The following is a 19,945-nucleotide window of genomic DNA, read 5'->3' as shown; positions in this document are numbered from 1 at the left end:
TTTGATCTTCAAAATTTGACAAGAAAACCTGGGGAGCAGGTGGTGTTGAGAACCACGGGACACAGAATGTCTAGAAAAGGCAAACGAAGCAATCAAAAAGATCAGGACAAAAAGGCTACCATGAAAAGTCAGCCCAGCACAGAAAGAAAAGTGTGACAGAGTGCATAACTGATGTCTACACATGATGTAAATTATCAATATGCAGCCCCTAAACATGTAACCAAATTCCAGATCAGAACCAGAGTCTCTTGTATGTTCCCCATCTCGAAGAATGTATCCATTCAAAAAGCATTCAAATGAGGCACAGGGGGTGCATTTATCCACTCAACAAATACTTAGTGAATCACATATCATGCCAAGCACTAGAGATTTTAACAGTAAGTGAGGCATTTGCTCCCAAGCAGTTCATAGTCTGGTGGGAGAAAAAAGAAGCTTGCTTACTGAATACTCACCTTGTACCAGACACAGTTCTAGGCACTAGTGGGGAAGCCTGACGAGGACAGACACGGTCTTCGCCCCTGTGCAGAGGCATGGACCGGGTATAAGCGCGGGGAAAGGAGACCTATTCTGTCTCAGCGACTAAGAGAACGCTCAGAAGGAACGGCAAATTTGAAAGGCAACTAGGAAGGACGTGTTCCGCAGGATGACAAGATGGGAAAACTTCCCAGCAGAGGGACAGAACACACGGTAGCAGGACCGGGGAGGAGCCAGACTCGGCAACCGTCCGAGGAAGAGTCAGGTGGGGACCTGAGAGCTCTACTGCTGGCTGTGGAGCCTGTCTCACGGCAGGACGGAGGGGAAGGGGACGATGGTAAAAACTTACAACTCAGCGCCACTGAGAGGTCTGAGGGGCTAATAAACATAAGAATCATCTCTTCTCAATGCCGTTATTTAAATTAACCCAATTTATGCACAACCTATTACATTGTCCTTATTGTCTCTTCCAGGTTAGCCTATCTGAGGACCTAATTTGAGTACCACCAATGTGCTCTAAGGGATCAAGTTCAAACACAGCCTTAGCACAGGAACATTATGGTCAAAACATTTCCTCCTCTTTCTCCCGACAACTTCTCTTGCACCATCCCCTGATGCTGCCTCAAGTGCATCTCTCCCTCCAACTGTCCTTCAAGCCTCAAATGCCCTGCTTCCGTCTGCCCAATCTGGCCTTCCTTCCCTCTTGACCCCAAAACACACACGTAGCAAGCACCGCTCATCTTAGGTGAGACTCCACTTAAATGTCCTCTCTCCCATGAGGGAGAAGCTCTCCCTAGAAGACCACAATCTCTCCTACTCCTCCACATGATAAACTGGTGAGTTCACCAATGTAACGAGATTGCCTTGGCACATGAGACGTTCGTGGAAGTGTACTTAGCACATAGGGCTTACAACTCACCATGCAGAAAATGACTGTGTCTGCACCAGTCAAAATCATGGAGGCTACATAGGTATCCTCTACAAAGATGCTGCCTCCAAAGTGTTGCAGGAGATCACTCTCCAGCACACCATGCCAGAGTGCTCGTGTGGGTATGATTATTCTGCAGAGGAGTGCATTTTAGCTTCAGGGCAGAAAATGAGAAAATGAAACTTGAACTGTATCAGCTAAAGCAGCAAGTAATGAATGATCAGAGTAGGAACAGAGAGCGAGTGAGGCCCCTAAGCAGGGAAGAGCAGACTCTGACGCCTGTGCTGTCCGAGCGGAAGCAGCCTTGCAGGGCGCACACCCGACAGGAAGAGACACCCAGGCTGCTCCCCTGCAAACCAAGCTCAAACCACACAAGCGTGGTAATACTAAATATTTAGCAGCGTTTGGATTTCTGTGCCCAACAAAGGCTCTAGGATTTTACCACTTACAGACATAATGGAGTGTCTAAAGAGAAAAACATTTTTTATCTTAGTGCACCTGAAGAGAGGAAAGAGTAAAGGTAACCTTAATTGTATTTGTTTCTCCTTCAATAAATTATAAATTCCTTCAGAATAAGACCTATGTCTTATTCTTCATAATCCTGATATTTAGCATTGTGCCTAATGTAACGATTGAAGGATGAAATTTAGAAAGAATAAAGGTACAGCTGGGAAATCTGAAGCTCGAAAGATTTTAAAGTTGAAAAAAAAAAGTCATGATAAATTGAGAGAACAGAATGTAAAATCCCTTATCTACTGAGGCTGACATCAGAAAGACCTACATCTTCCTACCAACAGTTAGTGCCACCAAAATCAGAATACTGGCCAGACGAATCAATAATACCAGTGTTCTAAACACCCTCAATAAGTCGACAATTTCAAAAACGTTGTAAGTACTATTACAAATCTCATCAGTACTCCTTACGTCATCAGTCACCCTTATAACTGTTGATTAGCCCAATTCCCAATTCCTCCCGGAAGAATGACTGCTTAGATGGATAGACTAGCTCCTCCAACCCCAGGGTGCTCTTGACATGCTAAACCCACCCCTAGAAAGAAGTCTTTAAACAGACCCCCAGAGCAAAATCCTGCCTAAGCCAGCAGAGTAATCTATAACATAAGCCTACAGTTAGTTACAGCAGAAACCAGTGGGAGTGTGACCACAACGGTGGAAAAGCCACCACATCCTCTCCATATCATGCAGTGACGAGGCACAGAGGATGGAAGGTCAAGGAGGGAACGAGGGAGGACCTCTATCTTGGTGCACCTGCAGAGGGAGGAGCGAAGAAAGGGGACTCGGGCTCGGAGCCCTCCCCGTCCTCTCCGACTAGACCACCCCTACACCGGCGTCTCAGAGATGCCCCTCCACCACCTTCAAAGGTTCACCATAGCTATATCCCCTGGACTGTTAATCACTTAATATTATTCTTTAAATGGAGTTTTAGAACTTTCTACTTTGAATTAATTCTAGACAAACTTGCAGAAAGGATACATGAGTTTCCTTATCCCTTCTCTTACTCCACTGCTCCCTCCATAACCAGAATACAATTAGCAAGAGCAGGAAATTAACAGTGGCATAACATTACTAACTAAACTACAAACTTTATTAGAAATTCACCAATTTTTATACTAATGATCTTTGCCTGTTCTAGGAGCCCATCCAGGATCCAACACTGCATTTAATTACTATTTCTTCCCAACGCATACCAATCTACAACAGTTCCCCCACCTTTGTCTTTTATATCCTGGACTCCGCTCCTCGATTTGGGTTTTTCCAATATTCTCTTATGACTGGAGTGTGGTTATGCAATAATGATAGTAGTGGACTTTAATGTATATGGTAAAACGTGTATCTATCTGTGTCTCCATACTTATATAAATGACCAGTATATAAATGAGAGAGAAGAAAAATCTCTTCTCACAGAATTCAGTTAATAAATGTAGAAGGAAAGAGGAAAACAATCACCAAACACCTCACAGTAACATATGGTGGAGACGACATCTACTGATGTGTGCTAAAATTAGTGGGCAAAAGCTTGAGCAAGAAAAATTAAAAAATAAACACTGAATTATAAGAAAAACCTAATAAATTTATTTATGAAAACCCCTATCAGAAACTAAGCCCCTCAAAGCAAAAGAACTGTTTATCATCACAATAAAGGGGTATGAGGTGCTATGTAAAGTTTAAGAGGAGGTTAAGTTTATAATTTTATTAATTTTGATATTGGACAACACAGAGAATACTAACTAACGTGTTTATCATTCATCAGGCAAATGTTATTTAATTGCCTTCTCTGACAGAACTGGATTCTAAAAATGAATTCCTAGCCAGCACACCAAGTGTGACTTTGGTTCAACAAACTTTAGTTTCAAGAAAGTCTCCAGGGCCTGATCTTCTGAATGTGTCCTTTTATTTAGTACTATTCTCGCGATGATTTTTTAAAAAGCAGGTGGGGCTTGCGTCTATCCACTCGCCACACTCCTGGAGGCCATCACTCTTAACTCTGTACATACGGTATTCAAAAGACTTTCTTGAAGTTGTTTGCAATTCTTACTCCCACAATCAAGGTGTGCTTCCCATGGCTTCAGGTAAAAGGTTTACTCCACAAAGAACTGCCATCCCTCTGGAAGTGACTATCAAGAGACCGTTCTGCTCTCAGTACAGCTCAGTACAGGAAGAAGTGGGTGCTTGTACTTACTGCTCAGATCTTCACAAAGCTAGAGGAGTAAGTCACCTGCCACAGGAGTGATGAACTGACATTCTATCAGGTACTACTCTTAAATCCTGGAGATGAACAAAACTGCCTTTTGGATACGAAAGGGTCCAGTTTCTGGGGCTGGAACACACCGGATCAAACCTCCTACTGAACCACCATAGTGTTCTGTACCAACTCTGCTTTTCTCATGACAGCACATGGTAAGTCTGTTAGTCTGTCATGAAGTCATCAACACATTTTAAAAGATTTCCTCTAATTTATGAGTTAGACAAAAAAGTTTTCATGGACTTGTTTATTCAACTCATAGCTGACAAACAGCAAAGGATGTGCTGATTTCAAAATGTCAGTGAGCTCCTTGGTTGGCAGTGAGCAGCACCAAGTCTGTCTTCCCTGGGAGATTAACAACTGGCCCTAATTGTTTATAAGTGAACAATGAACTAACTCACTGGACAAAGGAATCTCAACAACTATGTTATTTGTTTTGCTACTAATCACCACTTTTCATCATAACTTTTCATGTATTTTGCTAATTACCAGCTCTAGCCTTTGCAATTAAGTATAATGCCCCAGATGAAGTGTTCTCAGCTTTTCATTTTAACTCACCATCTCATTCTGCACTTACTTTCAGGCTATTTAGAAACCTTTCCTGTTTGTTCCCAAAAGTTTAACAGGTTGGGGGTGGTATGCCTTATGGTTTCAAAATAAAGCTTGAGCGTGGTGGTTTCACACTGACATCTGGCTCATAATGGGATAGGTTCTCTCTCTCAGCCAGTGCATGAAAAACCACGTTTCAAAAACTTTTTTTTTCTTAAAGATTTTATTTATTTATTTGACAAAGAGAGAGAGCACGAGCACAAGGTGGAGGAGCGGGAGAGGAGGCAGGCTCCCGCTGAGCAGGGAGCCCAACCTGGGGCTCGATCTGAGGACTCTGGGATCGTGACCTGATATGAAGACAGATGCTCAACCGAATGAGCCACCCAGGCGCCCCTCCAAAATCTTTATCATATTTGTTTGTGTTTCCTATGCAGGCTGTAAGTTTACAAGACTAAAAAGCTAGTTCCAGTGGGTCATTAACGTGGTCCTTATTATAAATGAAGATATATGATGACAATCATAATTATCCTTAGTGCCTTAATTTGTAAGACAATCTTTACCTTCAGGCTTTAAAAATGACACATTTTCTGTTGTTATAAAACCTAACCCATGCATGTCAGACACAGCAGTTAGGTGGAAAAAAATAAAGGCATAGGCATGATCCTAATTTGCTATTACCAATACCTACGTGTAGCTCACACGAGTACACAATTATCAGCTTCTGAAAGTGAAATTTCATCATGCTGCTAGAAAAATAAACAAACCTACAACAATGCATAAGAAGAGTCAGTATACAGAAATGCACACTAGCAACACAGACTATATACAGAGCCCACATTATGTATGCATACATTCCCAAACTGCAACCACTGAATACTGACAGATCACTGGCAAGCCTAGCTTACCACAAAGCTCCCTAACTCTAATCTCACCATGAGCTAGCATTTCAGAGAAATCACAGGTTTGACACCCTAGTCATATTTTTCTATTGGACACTGAAACAAACACTGCTAAGTTTTTAAAATGTTCCTTCGTACATGCCACCTAAATCATCACACACTTTGGGATAAACAGTGACCTATACAACAAGGGTAAAGCATGAATAGACAGGTCAACGTCAGAGGGTCTCCGGGAAGACTCATATGGAAACAGATTCAGCATGTGATAAAGGTGGCATTTCAAATCTATACAGGAAGTGTACTGTTCAATAAATATGATAGGAAAAACTGCATGACCTAAATAAACGACAATGTATCTCTAGTCTTCACATCAAGAGATCCCTGATTGATGTAAGATTTGTGTACGTGTGTGTGTATAAAGCACTATAAAAATATGTGAAGATAATATGAGAATTAAAAAACTCCCATGTGGAATAAGAGTTTAAGAAAGATATATCACACATTAAGTCTTGTTATTGTTTGTCATTACTTATTTAAAAAATAAATTTGAGTACATAAAAGAACTTTCTACACAGAAAAATATAACACACGTTGATAAAATGACAAAATAGGAATATTTGTAACAATGCAAAACCAACTGTTTGTAAAAGCTCTCCAAAATAATTTAAAAAGATCTACAATCAAATAGAAAAATTAGCAAAAGCTATACACAGTGCAGAGGGAAATAAAAATCTTTTAAACAGAAGAACTTCATTTTTACTCATTTGAGAAAAAAATGCAATAGAGACACAATGAAATAGGCTTTTTGACCTATATGTTTGGCAAAGAAACTCAGATAGCATGCTGTGAGTTATAGAGGACGGCAGCTACTTTCATTTGCTGATAAGCCTGCCTTGGCAATAGAGGAGAATCTATTAAAATTCAAAATGTGCATAGCCTTTGACCTAGCACTTCTAGGAATTTAGCCTGTACATATTAAAGGCACATATACAAGGATATGTGCTGCAATGTTGCTTAAATTACCAAAAAAGACAGTAAACGGCCATTAAAATACATGACAGCTAACTAAGTTACAAAACATTCATTACACTGAGGATCGTCCAGCTTTTTAAAGGGATGCAGTCCATCCACCTGCACTGAACTGCAACTATCTCCAAGATGTATTCTCAGGGGGTAGGTGCCACAGTCTGTTGAACATCCTCTACAGTGTGCTCAAGTAAGAGAAGAGCATGCCCCTGACGATTCCGTGTGCAGACTAGCCGAGACGACAGGGAAGAACCTGTGAGAGCGTGACGTAGGATCAGGGACTGAGGGACTGAAAGGTGGGGAAACTGTGATTACTTTGCACTGTTATTTCCTACTGCTTGAATTATTATCCATGCCCATGGAATACTTTCACTTTTTTGTAAAAATAAACTAATGAAGATATGTGAGAACATTAATTTTTAAAAACAGCTCAACATAACCAAGAAAAAATCCACAGTGAAGTGGCTGGGAGGAAAAGAATAATAAAGTACCAGTAAAAAGAACATTCAGATTTTGATTCTTAACAAGTCTTTGGTTCCAACTTATTATACATGTACTTGAAGACATTTTACCTTCTAAATTCTACAGGTCTAGAAAAGTTAGGAATTCGAAGGGCAATTATATACCAGTTTCATAAAACACGCTCATCAAGTGTTTCTGGAATGACTAAACCTGTTGTTCTTCGGGAGGTCTGGGTACATGTTACTTTCAACGCTAATCTCACCTCCACCGCTGTGACACTAACCCTTTTCATCAAAATGTAAACAAGAGTAAATTACAGCAAACCTCTCTATTTGATCTTTGAGCTTGAGGCACAATATCTTATCTTCTCTGAAAATTAAATATGGCCAAACTTCAAAAATACCATTAACAAACAGGTTTTTAAATGGGGGGAAAATGCCTTTTTTAAATGCAGATACCTTTAGTAGTAACAAAATGAAGTTTTTTAAAATGTTAAGTCATATATAGTTTAAATTAGACTTCATTAACTATCAGAATAAAAAACATTATGGTCACTGAAGTCAAAGTACATTTATATAATATGACTTGCATACACCAAATGCTCAAATGGGCTAATCATTTATAAAAGGAATGCTAGCAGGCTTATTAATGTCTTGATTTCTAAAAACAACAAAGTTTCCTTTGTTTCACTACTTGGGTTATCTTCCTTTAGCAATTTACTTCATTTAACAGTGTAGAGTAATCAGTTTCACACCTGTTTTAAGTTAGTATTTTCCCACTCTCCTGTACTAACATAATAAGCACAGTTTTACACAGTTCAAAGAATATTCAAGTAAAACATTTCCTTTTGAGTTAATTAAAATGTTAAATGTTAGCAAAAGTATTATTTGTGAATAATACACAATCTATGATATGTGGGTTTTTCCCTAAGAACCTCTATGAAAATATAAGAGCAACCAACTTCATGTACATGCAAAAAATATTTAAAGGTGCATCAAATACAGTAATAAATTACTAAATATCATATTTATAAAACAGAATGTGCAATATGATTCCTAATTCAACAAATATATAGAAAAAAACTAGAAAGCAATTTACCCACATAGTAGCAGTGTTTTATTTCTAAATGGAGGGTAGGGTTCCAAAGAGGTAGTTTTTCTTCATTTCAGTATATATTAAATTTTTTTTACAATAAACATTATAAGTAGACAAGAGCTCACTTTAAAATACAGTATCCAAAGCAAAATGTAATAGTTTAATCCCATTATAACAAATCCTGAAAGATTTCCTTTTCTTATATAAGAACTGGATGGTAAATATGGCACCATTTTAATAGCAAAACCCTGGAAATAACCTATAGATACATACACACACAGACACACAGAAACACACATAAATAGGGAAGTGGTTACATGACACAAACCATGTGTGGAATAGCATGCACCTGTGAAAACAGAACTACCGAGACCTAAAGAGTCATCACTAAGCTACAACACTAAGTAGAACAGTATATTCCCTCATTTTTATTGAAAAAGTGATGGGGAATATATTTATGTTTAGAGTAGTTCTGAACAGACATTGAGGAAACTGGTACTAACGGGGATATTGGGAATTTCAGTGAGGCGAAGGTTTCATTATAAGCCCTTTAGCTGGATTTCACTTTTTAAAATTTTTTTCAATTAAAAAAAAAGTTAACACTGTTTCAAAGGCCCCTGGTCTTGAGACTGGAAATGGAAACATTATTTAGGCAAGGAAGATTTGTAATAATTCAGTTTGACTTTCTCATTATCAAGAATTACAACTTTCATATTACAAGATGTGAAAAAGAGAAGCCCAAAAAAGATAAGCAACTAAATCACAGACCGTTGGTTACGGAGATAAACATTTCTTCCGGTTTCCGTTGTACTTTTAACAATTTCACATTTTGTAGCAAAGACGTGATATGAATCATGCTGCTTGCCAACACACTAGAGTTTACTAATGTTCCTTAAAAATATTAGAGCATTTAAAGCTTCATTGTAAGGAAAATTAGTTTAAAAAAGATGTAGGATTTTATCAGAACCACCTTCTCAGTGCCTGCAGGCCATCCATGTTCCTTGACTTCCCCCGCGGTTAAAGGAGAGCGTTAAATAAAGTGGGAGGCAGATGCCAGACATGCAGGCTACACGACATAGCAGAGCATCATGGAGAACAGACCAGGGGTCCTGAGCTTGGTAGTTTTCACTCAAGTTCTGGACTTGATGAGCTCTGATGTCTCCCCCGGAAGGATGTGACATGGAGTGCGGACGCCTCCAGGAGTCACAGAGAAATGAGGGGGCACAACAAGCCAAACGCCCTGCAGGAGGACAAATATGGAGGACAGCCTCCTATGTCACTGCAACAAGGAAAGAGAGAAATGGGACTCCCTGGAGACAAAAATGTCCTCGGAGGCTGACAGCAAGGCAAAGATGTGCAGGCAGCACTTAACTGCCACACCGATACAATTTTTTCTAGAGAACAAAGCGTATCAAAAGCCTTTACAATGTGCATACTTTGACCAAGCAATTCAACTTCTTTAATTTAACCTAAAAAATAATGATAAATTGTTGGCTCTAAAGATGTTGTTCACAATAAAATAAAAATAACCTAAACATCCAAAAATAAAGCATAAACATACATACTTCATACAAAGTTCATGCAATGAGCATGTATAGTAATTTTTAAAAATTAAACAAAATTTTAATTTTAGAAAACAGATTGAATGACTTAACTCTCAGCTTTGGGATAACATAGAGTCAGACAGAAGATAGGGAGGAATGGCTAGAGCAAAACAAAGAGCCTCAAAATCAAGCCTCATACATAAGGCACGCGGTCCTCCAATGAGCCCTGCTTTTGCACACTCTGCCTCCGTCAGTAACGACTGCTGTCTGATGGCGAGTGTGGCCACCCACGTGTGGACATACATGCAGGCTTTCTGCTCACCGGGCCCTGACTGCATGGCCCCTTTCTCTGCTTTCTCTGTAAATGTTGGCATCCCTCAGAGTTTTGTTCTGACCCTACAAGTCTTCTCAGAGGAACGCTTTCCCGAGGATTCCGGTGCATCTCACAATCTCAACCACCTACTGATGGACGCCCAGGGTCTACCCAAAGGTCCCAACCAGTGCTTCCTGAACATCCCCAAACATCTCACATTGCACAGGCCCCTAGGAAGGGAACATCCTCTTGGTTCCCGGAGTCACTATCCAGGCTGGTAATCCCAAACACCTGGAGGGACCCTCTCGTTGCAGAGCTCATCAATTCTGCCTCCTCAACAGCTCTTCAATTCCGCTCCACTCAGCCTCCCCCCTGGCTTTAGGCCCTCATTACTCTTCTGCACGGCTACACCTATCTCTCACCTGGCTTCCAACCACCTGTACTGCCCCGCACTCATCTCTCCCAAAACCTCACTTCAATGCTTAAAATCCTTCACTGGCTCACCAGTGTGCCTGGATATGCCAAGTGTGACCCCCAGAACCCTCTGTGATCTGGCCCCCGACTGCCCGTCCCCAGCCTTCTCTTCTCCTACCTTGACTCCAGCCATGCTGAACAATCTGTAGGTGAATACCACTCCTCCATGGCTGGACAACTCTGTCTATGCTGTTCCTTCTCACTGATGGCAACAATGTGCATACATAAACAGCAGTAAGAAACCCAGTCCAGCACACAAAAGCCTATGGCAATAACCTTATACCATCTGCCAGAACTCCAGAGTTCTGGAAACAGGACACACACAGTACTAAAAGAAAAGGAAAACAAGCTTCCTCCCTTCATTCTGGTATAGGACTGTCCAAAAAAATTCCCAATGAGCAAAAATTTACCATGATAATCTCCTACTTCACTCACCTCTCTTCCATATCCATGTGTGTCTGCCTCATGCCCTACGGTTGTCATGGTGACGCTCACTCCAAAATTATCTACTCCCCCCCCCCCCGCCCAACTGTATATCCCCCCTTTTCTCCAAGGGTGGTTGGATTAAAGAGGCAAATGACCTAAGTAAATTCACATTGCTGCAAATAAATATCATCTGCTTAAGTTTCCAAGGCAAAGAGCTACAAAGTTGTCTCCGAGTCAACTAAGTTTCATCAAAATGCCTACTGAAAAATTATTTGGTCAACAATTTTTGCTTTATAACTGTTTCATTATTTACATAATAGTTACATAGCTAGTAACTACTGACTCAATATAGAAGAAAAGGAAAGCCATAATATTTAAATCTGAATAGGCTGAGATAGAAAAATAACATATATAAGTCATGTGGTATTAGCATTTACAACTTAGCTAAAACTGACACCCCTTCTGGGGTTTTAGAATATTTCCACAAATTCTTTGATGCTGCTTGCCTTTAAGAGGTGGAACTTAACTTTACCTTTCACCTTGAGGGTGGACTGGATGGACAAACCGAATATAGGACGAAAGCGTATGTGACCTTCAGGACTACCTCGTACAGGCCTGCTGTTTTCTCCTGCCCTCTCACATCACATGCCACGTCATGAGGACATTCAAGCAGCCCTCAGGAGATGTGCGGGTAGCAGGAGACTGACACCCCCCACCAAGACCCAGCACTAACTTCAGGTACGTGGACAAGCGAGCCTAGGTGTGGATCCCCAGTTCAGTCAGAGCTTTAGACACCTGAGCTTCTGAGAGATGCTGAGCCAGAACCACCCCACAAGCTGCCCTCAGATACCTGTCCCACAAAACTGACTGAAATGGCAAGAATGTACTGCTTTAAGCCACCATTACACTGGAATAGAGAACATGTCCTTCATTTACTGGAAATTAAGAAAGTGGTAAAGTAGATATCATGACTGGTTTTTGTTTTTTTAAGATTTTATTTTTAAGTAATCTCTACACCCAATGTGGTGCTTGAACTTACAATTTGGAGATCAAAGCTGCATGCTTGGGGCGCTGGGTGGCTCAGTCATTAAGCACCTGCCTTCAGCTCAGGTCATGATCCCAGGGTTCTGGGATCGAGCCCCTCATCGGCCTCCCTGCTCAGTGCGGAGCCTGCTTCTCCCCCACTCATGCTCTCTCTCTCAGACGAATAAATAAAAATCATTAAACAAAACAACAAAGTCACATGCTCTCCTGAGCCGGCCAGGCGCCCCAATATCATGATTGCTTAGACTAATATTTAAATGCTCACTGCAGTACTGTCTTGTAATCTGCTTATTTCCATAAACAATGAATCATTTTAATAAATATAACAGACACTAAAATATAGATATTAATAAGCAAACATCATGACCACTTTAAATGGTTGTATAGTATTCCATTACATTGTTATATTACCATCTGCTTAACAAATTTCCTACCGTTAGACATTTAGGTTGTTTTATATTTTTAATATGATGACTATCGCCACAATCATCATTTTTTCCCATACATCTTTCCTATGCACCTGTCAAATTAGTTCCTTAGGATTAATTTCTAAAAGTAGAATTACTGGATTAGAGGGGATGTACCTTGTTAAGACTTTTGATGCTAAACTGCTCCCCCCCTCCAAGTAGGTTGTGCCAATTTACACCATCAGGCATGTCCATCTTTAACCTGATTACCCCGAAAGGCAATGAACTATAAGGAGACAAGCCAACAGAAGAAAGTTCCCGCTCCTGCCTTCCCGTTGACAAACGCTGTAAATAAAGGAAGGTGTGAAGAGGCCACGGCTGGAGAACAGGAACATGTAGAAAGCAGCTACTCTTACAGTGGCATAAAATAAAGGTCACTGTTAAGAATAAGATGTCTAACTTCCAAACTTCTAGCTGTCTGCATTCTACGAAAGTTATAAGAATAAAAGGAAAGTCACAGAAGAAAACTCCCTATTGCTTTTGCTATAAACTCTTTTGAGGCTCTTGTGCAGTCCTATGACACTTCCTATGTGTTACCTCAGTTAAGAGACTCAGTGGGCAAGTAAGTCCCTAACCAGGAAAATCAGCTTCAGTGTGCACAGCCAGACAGGGACTGGTGAGGCAAGCTAGGTACCTGGAGAACAAGATTTAAGGAGGTTCTTGCTCTGCGGGTGGCGCTGGTGCAGGGCCAGCCATGAGAGTAAGGGCCCCCTTAAGCCCTGCAGTTGTACAACTTGAGTGAGTGCCTCCCTAAATTCTGTGCCTTAGCTGCCTTGCTTGCCTCACCCTAGGCCCTGATTACAAGTACAAAGGGAATTAGACAAATAGTCACAGCCTTCTAGTCTGCTTGATTTCCCTAAGAACAAAATCAAGAATTCCTCACCTTATCTGCTACAAGGAACCAGTTTTTTGGTCCCATATATGAAGGCTACCAACAATTATGTTCAAGAGAACAGAACTGGTACTGCTAGATAAAACAGTAATGTAATAAAACCAGTCCTGACAATAAATTAACATTCTTAAATCTAATCTCAGAAAACATTTTTACTCTACTTAATGCCAGATCTGTAAGAGTTTTATTTTCCACTGCAATGTACACAGAGGAGCATGACAACACATATACCAAGTGCCAACTTAAAAAAAAAAATAGCAATGGTCATTCTGATAGGTATGTAGTAGTATCTCATAGTTTTAATTTGCATTTCCTTGATGACACATGATGTGGAGTGTCTTTTCATATGCTTATATGCCATCTGTATATGTTACCTTTTGCCCATTTTTAAATTTTTTTTTATTAATTTTTTTAAGTGGGCTCCACGCCCAGTGTGGAGCCCAATTTGGGGCTTGAACTCAGGACCCTGAGATCAAGACCGGAGCTCAGATCAAGTTGGATCCTTAACTGACTGAGCCACCCAGGCGCCCCCAGTTTTGCAGTTTCTTATAAAACTAAATACTCATACCACAGGATGCAGGGAGTATGGGTGAGGATGAATAAGTAAAGGAGGGAGGATTTTTAGGGCAATGAGCTATTCTGTATGATACTCTTAAGGGTGGATAATATGTCATTATACATTTGTCAGAACCCACAGAAAGTACAACACGAAGAGTGAACATTAATGTATCAGTATTGGCTTATCAATTATGACAAATGAACCACACTAACGAAGACGCTAATAACTGGGGAAATGTGAGGAGAGGGGGCAAAAGGAAACTCTGTACCATCTGCTTGACTTTCTTCTATAAAGCTCTAGAAAATAAAGTCCTATTTTTTTAAAGCAATGGACAAAAAGAAATAATATTTCTACTGCCACTCTTCCTCAACTGTCTATGCAAAGCTGGAAAGAAATTTTAATTTCCTTCCTCCTATCTTTAAAGTTTTCCAGGGGCGCCTGGGTGGCTCAGTCGGTTAAGAAAGAGTCTGCCTTCGGCTCAGGTCATGATCCCGGGGCCCTGGGATCGAGCCCCGCATCGGGCTCCCTGTCGGCGGGGCGCCTGCTTCTCCCTCTGCCTGCCGCTCCCCCCGCTTGGGCTCTCTCTCTGACAAATAAATAAAATATTTAAAAAATACATTTTTCTCTTCTGCTCGCACCTACTTCTTCCCGCCCCCCTCCCCCAGGACTCTGAGAGCCCTGCAACGCCTCCCTCCGCTACCCGCCCCTTCCCCAGCCTGCAGCTTGCTCAAGTTTCTCCCATCCCCCCAAAAACAAAACCTTCCTTAGACCCTGAATGCAACCTTCTTCAGGTCCTTTTCAAAAAAGATCTAGCCACTTTCTGACTCCCCATTCACTCCGTGACGTACTGCAGTCTGACTTCCAAGTCCTACTACCCTGTGGCCTGTTACCCCATAAAGTCACCCTGGGCTTCGTATTTGTTAGTGTTCCCTCACTGCACCCCTGCAGCACCTGGCTCTGTGGTCGCTTCCCCCCCATCTGCCCCAGCCCCAGGCCAGGTGTGATTCTTTCCTAAATAATCTCCTCACTTACTAGATGTTACAATATGCCACAAGCCACACCCCACCCCAAACTCCAGGCCTTCCCTAGGGACTTCTTTCTGAGTCACCTATCTGTTGGTAACTACCAAATCTGCATGTCTAGCCCAGATTTCTCCCTCATTTCATACATGTACAATCAATAGCCTGTTACACATCTCTACCTATGTCCACAGAAACCCAGACATTCTGTTCAACAACCACTTCCTCCTCTTGGAGAATCTGCTCTCTACAACTCATATATCTAGACTGCTCTATTTGTACCAGATTCCAACCCCCATCCCAGACTCAGCTCATCAGGTGGGAAGCTGACCCAGACCAATCAGATTCCCTCTCCTGAGAAATGGGAACTGAGATCCAACGATCTCAGTAAGCTGCCTCAACTAGGAAATCATACACTGCCAAGGTCACATGCAAGTAAATGAGAGAAAGCCAGTCAGCAGAAAGCCAAGAATGAAGGAAGCAGCACAGCCCAACACCAAGAGTAACCACCTTGGTGCTGATGACTTGGTGTCTGGGTATGTTTCTGTCCTTACATTCTTTGAGATACCATCATATTCTTCCCATAGACTTTTTCCCCCTACTAATCAATTTTCAGTGGATTTCTATACTTGTAATTGAACGGTCCCTAAGATAGTCTTCTCTGCACTACAAGAAAGGAAAAAAAAATACTACCCATTAACTATGTCATGCCACCAAGATGTATCCTGATTTCAGAAACATTAAAAAGTAGGAAACTGTAACTTAGAATCAGTGGAGTCCAGTATATACTCACTCCGTGTATGCCCTTCCACTCACTTAGAATACCCTTCTTGTTTCCCACCAACCCGAATTCTATCCACCCTTCAAGGCTAAGCCCCAACCAGCTCTACCCTCTCCTGGACCAGCCCCAACAGAAACCTACAATGTAGTAACTATTCTCTACCATTATTTGACTTCTAATTGTTTAAGTCTTATCTCTCCAACAAGATTATAATGAGGGCATGGAAGTTTCCTTATTACGTTTCAGATGCTACACAGAGCCTTTACAAATAAACATTAAAAATATTCATTTAATTTGGAAAAAGAAAAGATGTATTCAAAAGGTGGCAATATTCAGTTTTCCACCAAGCTCAAGAAAGGAGGTAAATTACAAATAATTTAATACATGAAGGAAAAACCCTTATAACCTTTTGCCTTTTAAATTAGGAGAAGGAGGGCGCCTGGGTGGCTCAGTTGATTGGGCGACTGCCTTCGGCTCAGGTCATGATCCTGGAGTCCCGGGATCGAGTCCCGCATCGGGCTCCCTGCTCAGCAGGGAGTCTGCTTCTCCCTCTGACCCTCTTCCCTCTCGTGCTATCTCTCATTCTCTCTCTCTCAAATAAATAAATAAAATCTTTAAAAAAATAAAAATAAAAAAATAAAAAATAAATTAGGGGAAGGAATTACATTGTACCCAAAGAGAATTAAGGAAAATATGCATTTGTAGGTGCTCGACAATTTTGCCAGGAAACAAAATTAAAACTGTAACTACAATGAAACTACACCCCCACCAGAATTGCCAAAATTAAAGGACTGACAATAAGAAATGTTGAAGGAAGTGAGGCCACGGACGGCCTCAGACAATGCAGGTCCGTGCACTAGAGCTAAGCTAAGTGTGTGCATAACCCAGCATATGAGCGGGTGTGCCCTCCAGAAGACACCATAAAAACAGAATGCATCGACTATGCTGTTTTCATACACTGCAACAAAACAAGGAGAATGAACTCCACCTCTCAGAATGCGAACCCCAAAACAGGAACTGTATGTGACTCCATTAACACGAAGTTCAACAGACAAAACTAATGTACAGTAACAGAGATCAAATAGCAATTATCTTTGGGAGAAGGAATATTGAATGGAAGGCAGCAGGAGGGAGCCTATGGAATGCTGGGAATGTTATTTGACTGGGGGGGTGGTCACAAGGGTGCAGTCATTCGTAAAAATCCTTCCAGCTGAACCTGCAGTTGATTTCTCACCCAGATTCCAGGCCAGAGCACCCATCCCCCAGGTGCTGTGTGTTAACTACTGTTGGCTCCTTAGTAGCTTCCCAGGATAACTGCCCTCCGCCAAGGGCCAGCAGTGTCACACTCCAACCCTCAACCCAACGGCGGACCGCAGCCAAAGACCAACTGATATGGGGGGGTGCAGACAGAATTACAAAATTCTAGCCCCCTTACCTCTAGAAAGGACAGTTCTGTGATGCCAGCCATGGTCCCGCGTTCTTGGTGGGATTGGGCTACAGCTAGACTCCAAGCAAGAAGACCCCTTTTCCCTGCCCTCTCCTTCCCCCCCCCAATTTCACTCGCACCAAGGTGACCTCCTCAAGCTCTTCTAGGGACATGACCTAAAGCACGTACAGTTAATGTTTAGTCTATACCTTAATCAAAAAGAAAAAAAAATTGTTTTGCACAGCTAAAAACAAGATGTGCAATCTCCCCCTGAGATTCTGATCAATAGATAAGAATTTCCTCAGACTTGAGTTGTGTGACTATTTGAGAAAACAGCACCTAAGCAGGGCATGCAGGGGCACTCCTGTCTATGAGAGAAGTCACAAGAAGTGACATGGATTCTGAGGTGACGACCTGTCACCAGCTTGCTGTGTGCATGTGCAATCTCATTCATCTGCTCTCCACCTCACCTGTACCCTAGATCTGCCCGGAGGTGCCCCAAGGCCTCTTCTACACTCCAAGGGCAGAAATACCTCTATCTCATTTGTAATTTTCATGACTACCCAAACCACTGAATATGACCCATGCCAATCCTGCCATACCTACACAGTACCTAGTTTTAATACTTAGTTCTGCAGCCAGCTACCTTCAACCAATCACTATCATGCAAATCTCACGGCTTGAAAATTATCGTCACAGTTCTCTCCCAACTCCCTACTGGGTTCCCTTCCTCTGCCCTAGGAAAACATCTCACACACACACACACACACACACACACACACACACCCCCCACACCCTGAGCCCGATTTTAAAAGGATGTTCCTACTTGGATTTGAGCACCCACCAAGGATTATATGTCAATCCAGTTATTTAAGTGTAACCTACAGAATATACTAATAAAGAAGCAAAACAGAATACACAAAGCATTTAAAAGACATTTAAAAAAATTCTTTGGTAAACAATCAACTAACCAGATTCACTTAAACTTTTCAAACAAGTACGCAGACCACACTTTTATTTTTACCCTGACAACACCAAACCAGACAGAAAAGGCAGCCCTGAACCAGGACAGTGGAGAAGCGGTGAGAGACAAGTGAATGAAGCAACGCCAACCCTGAGCTATTTATGAGCAACATCCCTGAATCAATAGACGCCAGTCATCAGAGAGGACACAGAGCGACTGCAGCCGGTTCCCCCTTACCCTACACAACTAAAAGAATAATATAGGGCCAAGCCTAACAGAAAAACGGTCCTGGAGTCTCTCCAGCAATGTTTCCAGAAAGCTGGTGAAGAATAATCTAACAGCTCTGGATTCAAACACGTGGCCGAGGATGAGTTCTGCCTCAATTTCAGAGATTGTTGACATTAACAAATACATCCGTTCACTTTCTACAACAGAAAATACTCCTTGGGCAGTATTCTCAGAGCAACCGCTATCAGAAGTCAAGGATGGTAAAGTATCCAGCTTTCACGTCTGAAAAGAAACATTCTGTCCTCAGCCCGAAATCGGAAAGGCTTCCACCTTCGGCACCCTTGCAGTTCCCGGAACGGAAGGCGTGCGGACTGCCGCGGGGTCCGGTCCACAAAGCCCTTTCCTTCACCAGCCGCGCTAGGAAGCATCCGAAGCAGGTGACCCAGCAGCGGGCCGGCCCCGCGGCCCCGGCCGGACCCCCGCCCGCCGCCGCCGGGGGCCCGCACCCCCGACGCACGCCGCTCGCCCGGGAGGGCCCGGACGCCGCACACACACAGGCCGCTCTTACCTTCCTACTGGCGCCTCCGAGGGACACCTTGGGCCTCGTTTTGAAATCCCCTTCAAAACTAAACATCTTTACAGCTTATCCCATCTGGGAGGAGCCCCCGACCCTGAGAGCAGCGGGGCGGGCGGGGCGGGCCCCCGGGGGGAGGGGCCTCCCGCGGGGAGGGGTCTCCCGCGGGGAGGGGTCTCCCGCGGGGAGGGGTCTGCCGAGAGGAGGGGTCTCCTGCGGGTGGGACTACGCCGCACCGGGGAGCGACCCCGAGCTGGAGCCCGAGCCCGAGCCCGCCCTGGGGGCTCTGCCCGCCCGGCCTGCCCTCGGTCGGGGGAGGCGGCGACACTGGGGGGGCGGCTCCTCCTCACCTCCCCCCTCATCCACGCCTCCCCACTGCTCCGGCCGAGGCCGAGGGCGCTGGCAGGGCCGCGGACCCCGCACTTGCACCGGGAGCAGCCGCCGGGAGGAAAGATGGCCGCTGGCCGGGGTTGGCGTGCGCGGTCCCGCCGGCGCGCGCGCGCCCGACGCCGACGCCTCGGCCCTGCGCCCCGCGGGCCGCCGGCGCGCGCGCGCCCGCCATCGACGCCGTGGCGCTCCCCGGAGCCCGGCAGCGTGCGCGTGCCCGTTGCCGGCGTGCTGGAGCGTGGGAAGGCCCCGCGGTGCCCCGGCTCCGCGGCGGGGGCGCGGGGGGGAGGGGAGAGCGGGCGGAGGGGGACGGAGGGGGGAGCGCCGGCACCTGCGCCCGGGAGCCGGACGCGCATGTGCGCTTCCCGGGGAAGCGGGGCTGGCAGCCTTCCGTGCCGTGCCCAGCTGGGCTGATGTGAGACCGAAGGGACGGGCCCTGTAAAGGATGCGTGCGTTCCACGCGTGACCAAGTTCATACATCTGTGCACATAGCACGTACGTGTCACGCACGCCAACACACACGCACGGCTGCAGCCCGGATTGTACCCGCTCACATTTATCATTACTGTGCGGAGTGCCCTGGTCTTTCTTTAACGCTAGGTAGCAAGGCTCTGAGTACGTCTCACAACACGGTCTGGGAGATGGACTTTCAG

At 43.6% G+C, this 19,945-nt stretch overlaps 1 protein-coding gene across 1 annotated transcript in view; it reads right to left on the bottom strand.

The window, feature by feature from the left end:
* Positions 1–19,379, bottom strand: part of UBE3C (ubiquitin protein ligase E3C) — a 115,911-nt gene extending 96,532 nt beyond the window's left edge. Inside the window, exon 1 of the mRNA XM_028092403.2 lies at positions 18,900–19,379. Coding sequence (XP_027948204.1) covers positions 18,900–18,965 — 66 coding nt within the window. The 5' untranslated portion in view covers positions 18,966–19,379. The remainder of the gene's footprint in view (positions 1–18,899) is intronic.
* Between the last annotated feature and the right edge of the window lie 566 nt (positions 19,380–19,945).

Source organism: Eumetopias jubatus, unplaced genomic scaffold, assembly GCF_037043125.1.
Source record: "Eumetopias jubatus isolate StellerSeaLion01/CBP00866 unplaced genomic scaffold, mEumJub1_p1.0 scaffold_14, whole genome shotgun sequence".
In the NCBI taxonomy this organism is placed as follows: Eukaryota; Metazoa; Chordata; class Mammalia; order Carnivora; family Otariidae; genus Eumetopias; species Eumetopias jubatus.
The sequence above is the reverse complement of the archived record's forward strand: the minus strand, read 5'-3'. Positions and strand labels throughout refer to the sequence as shown.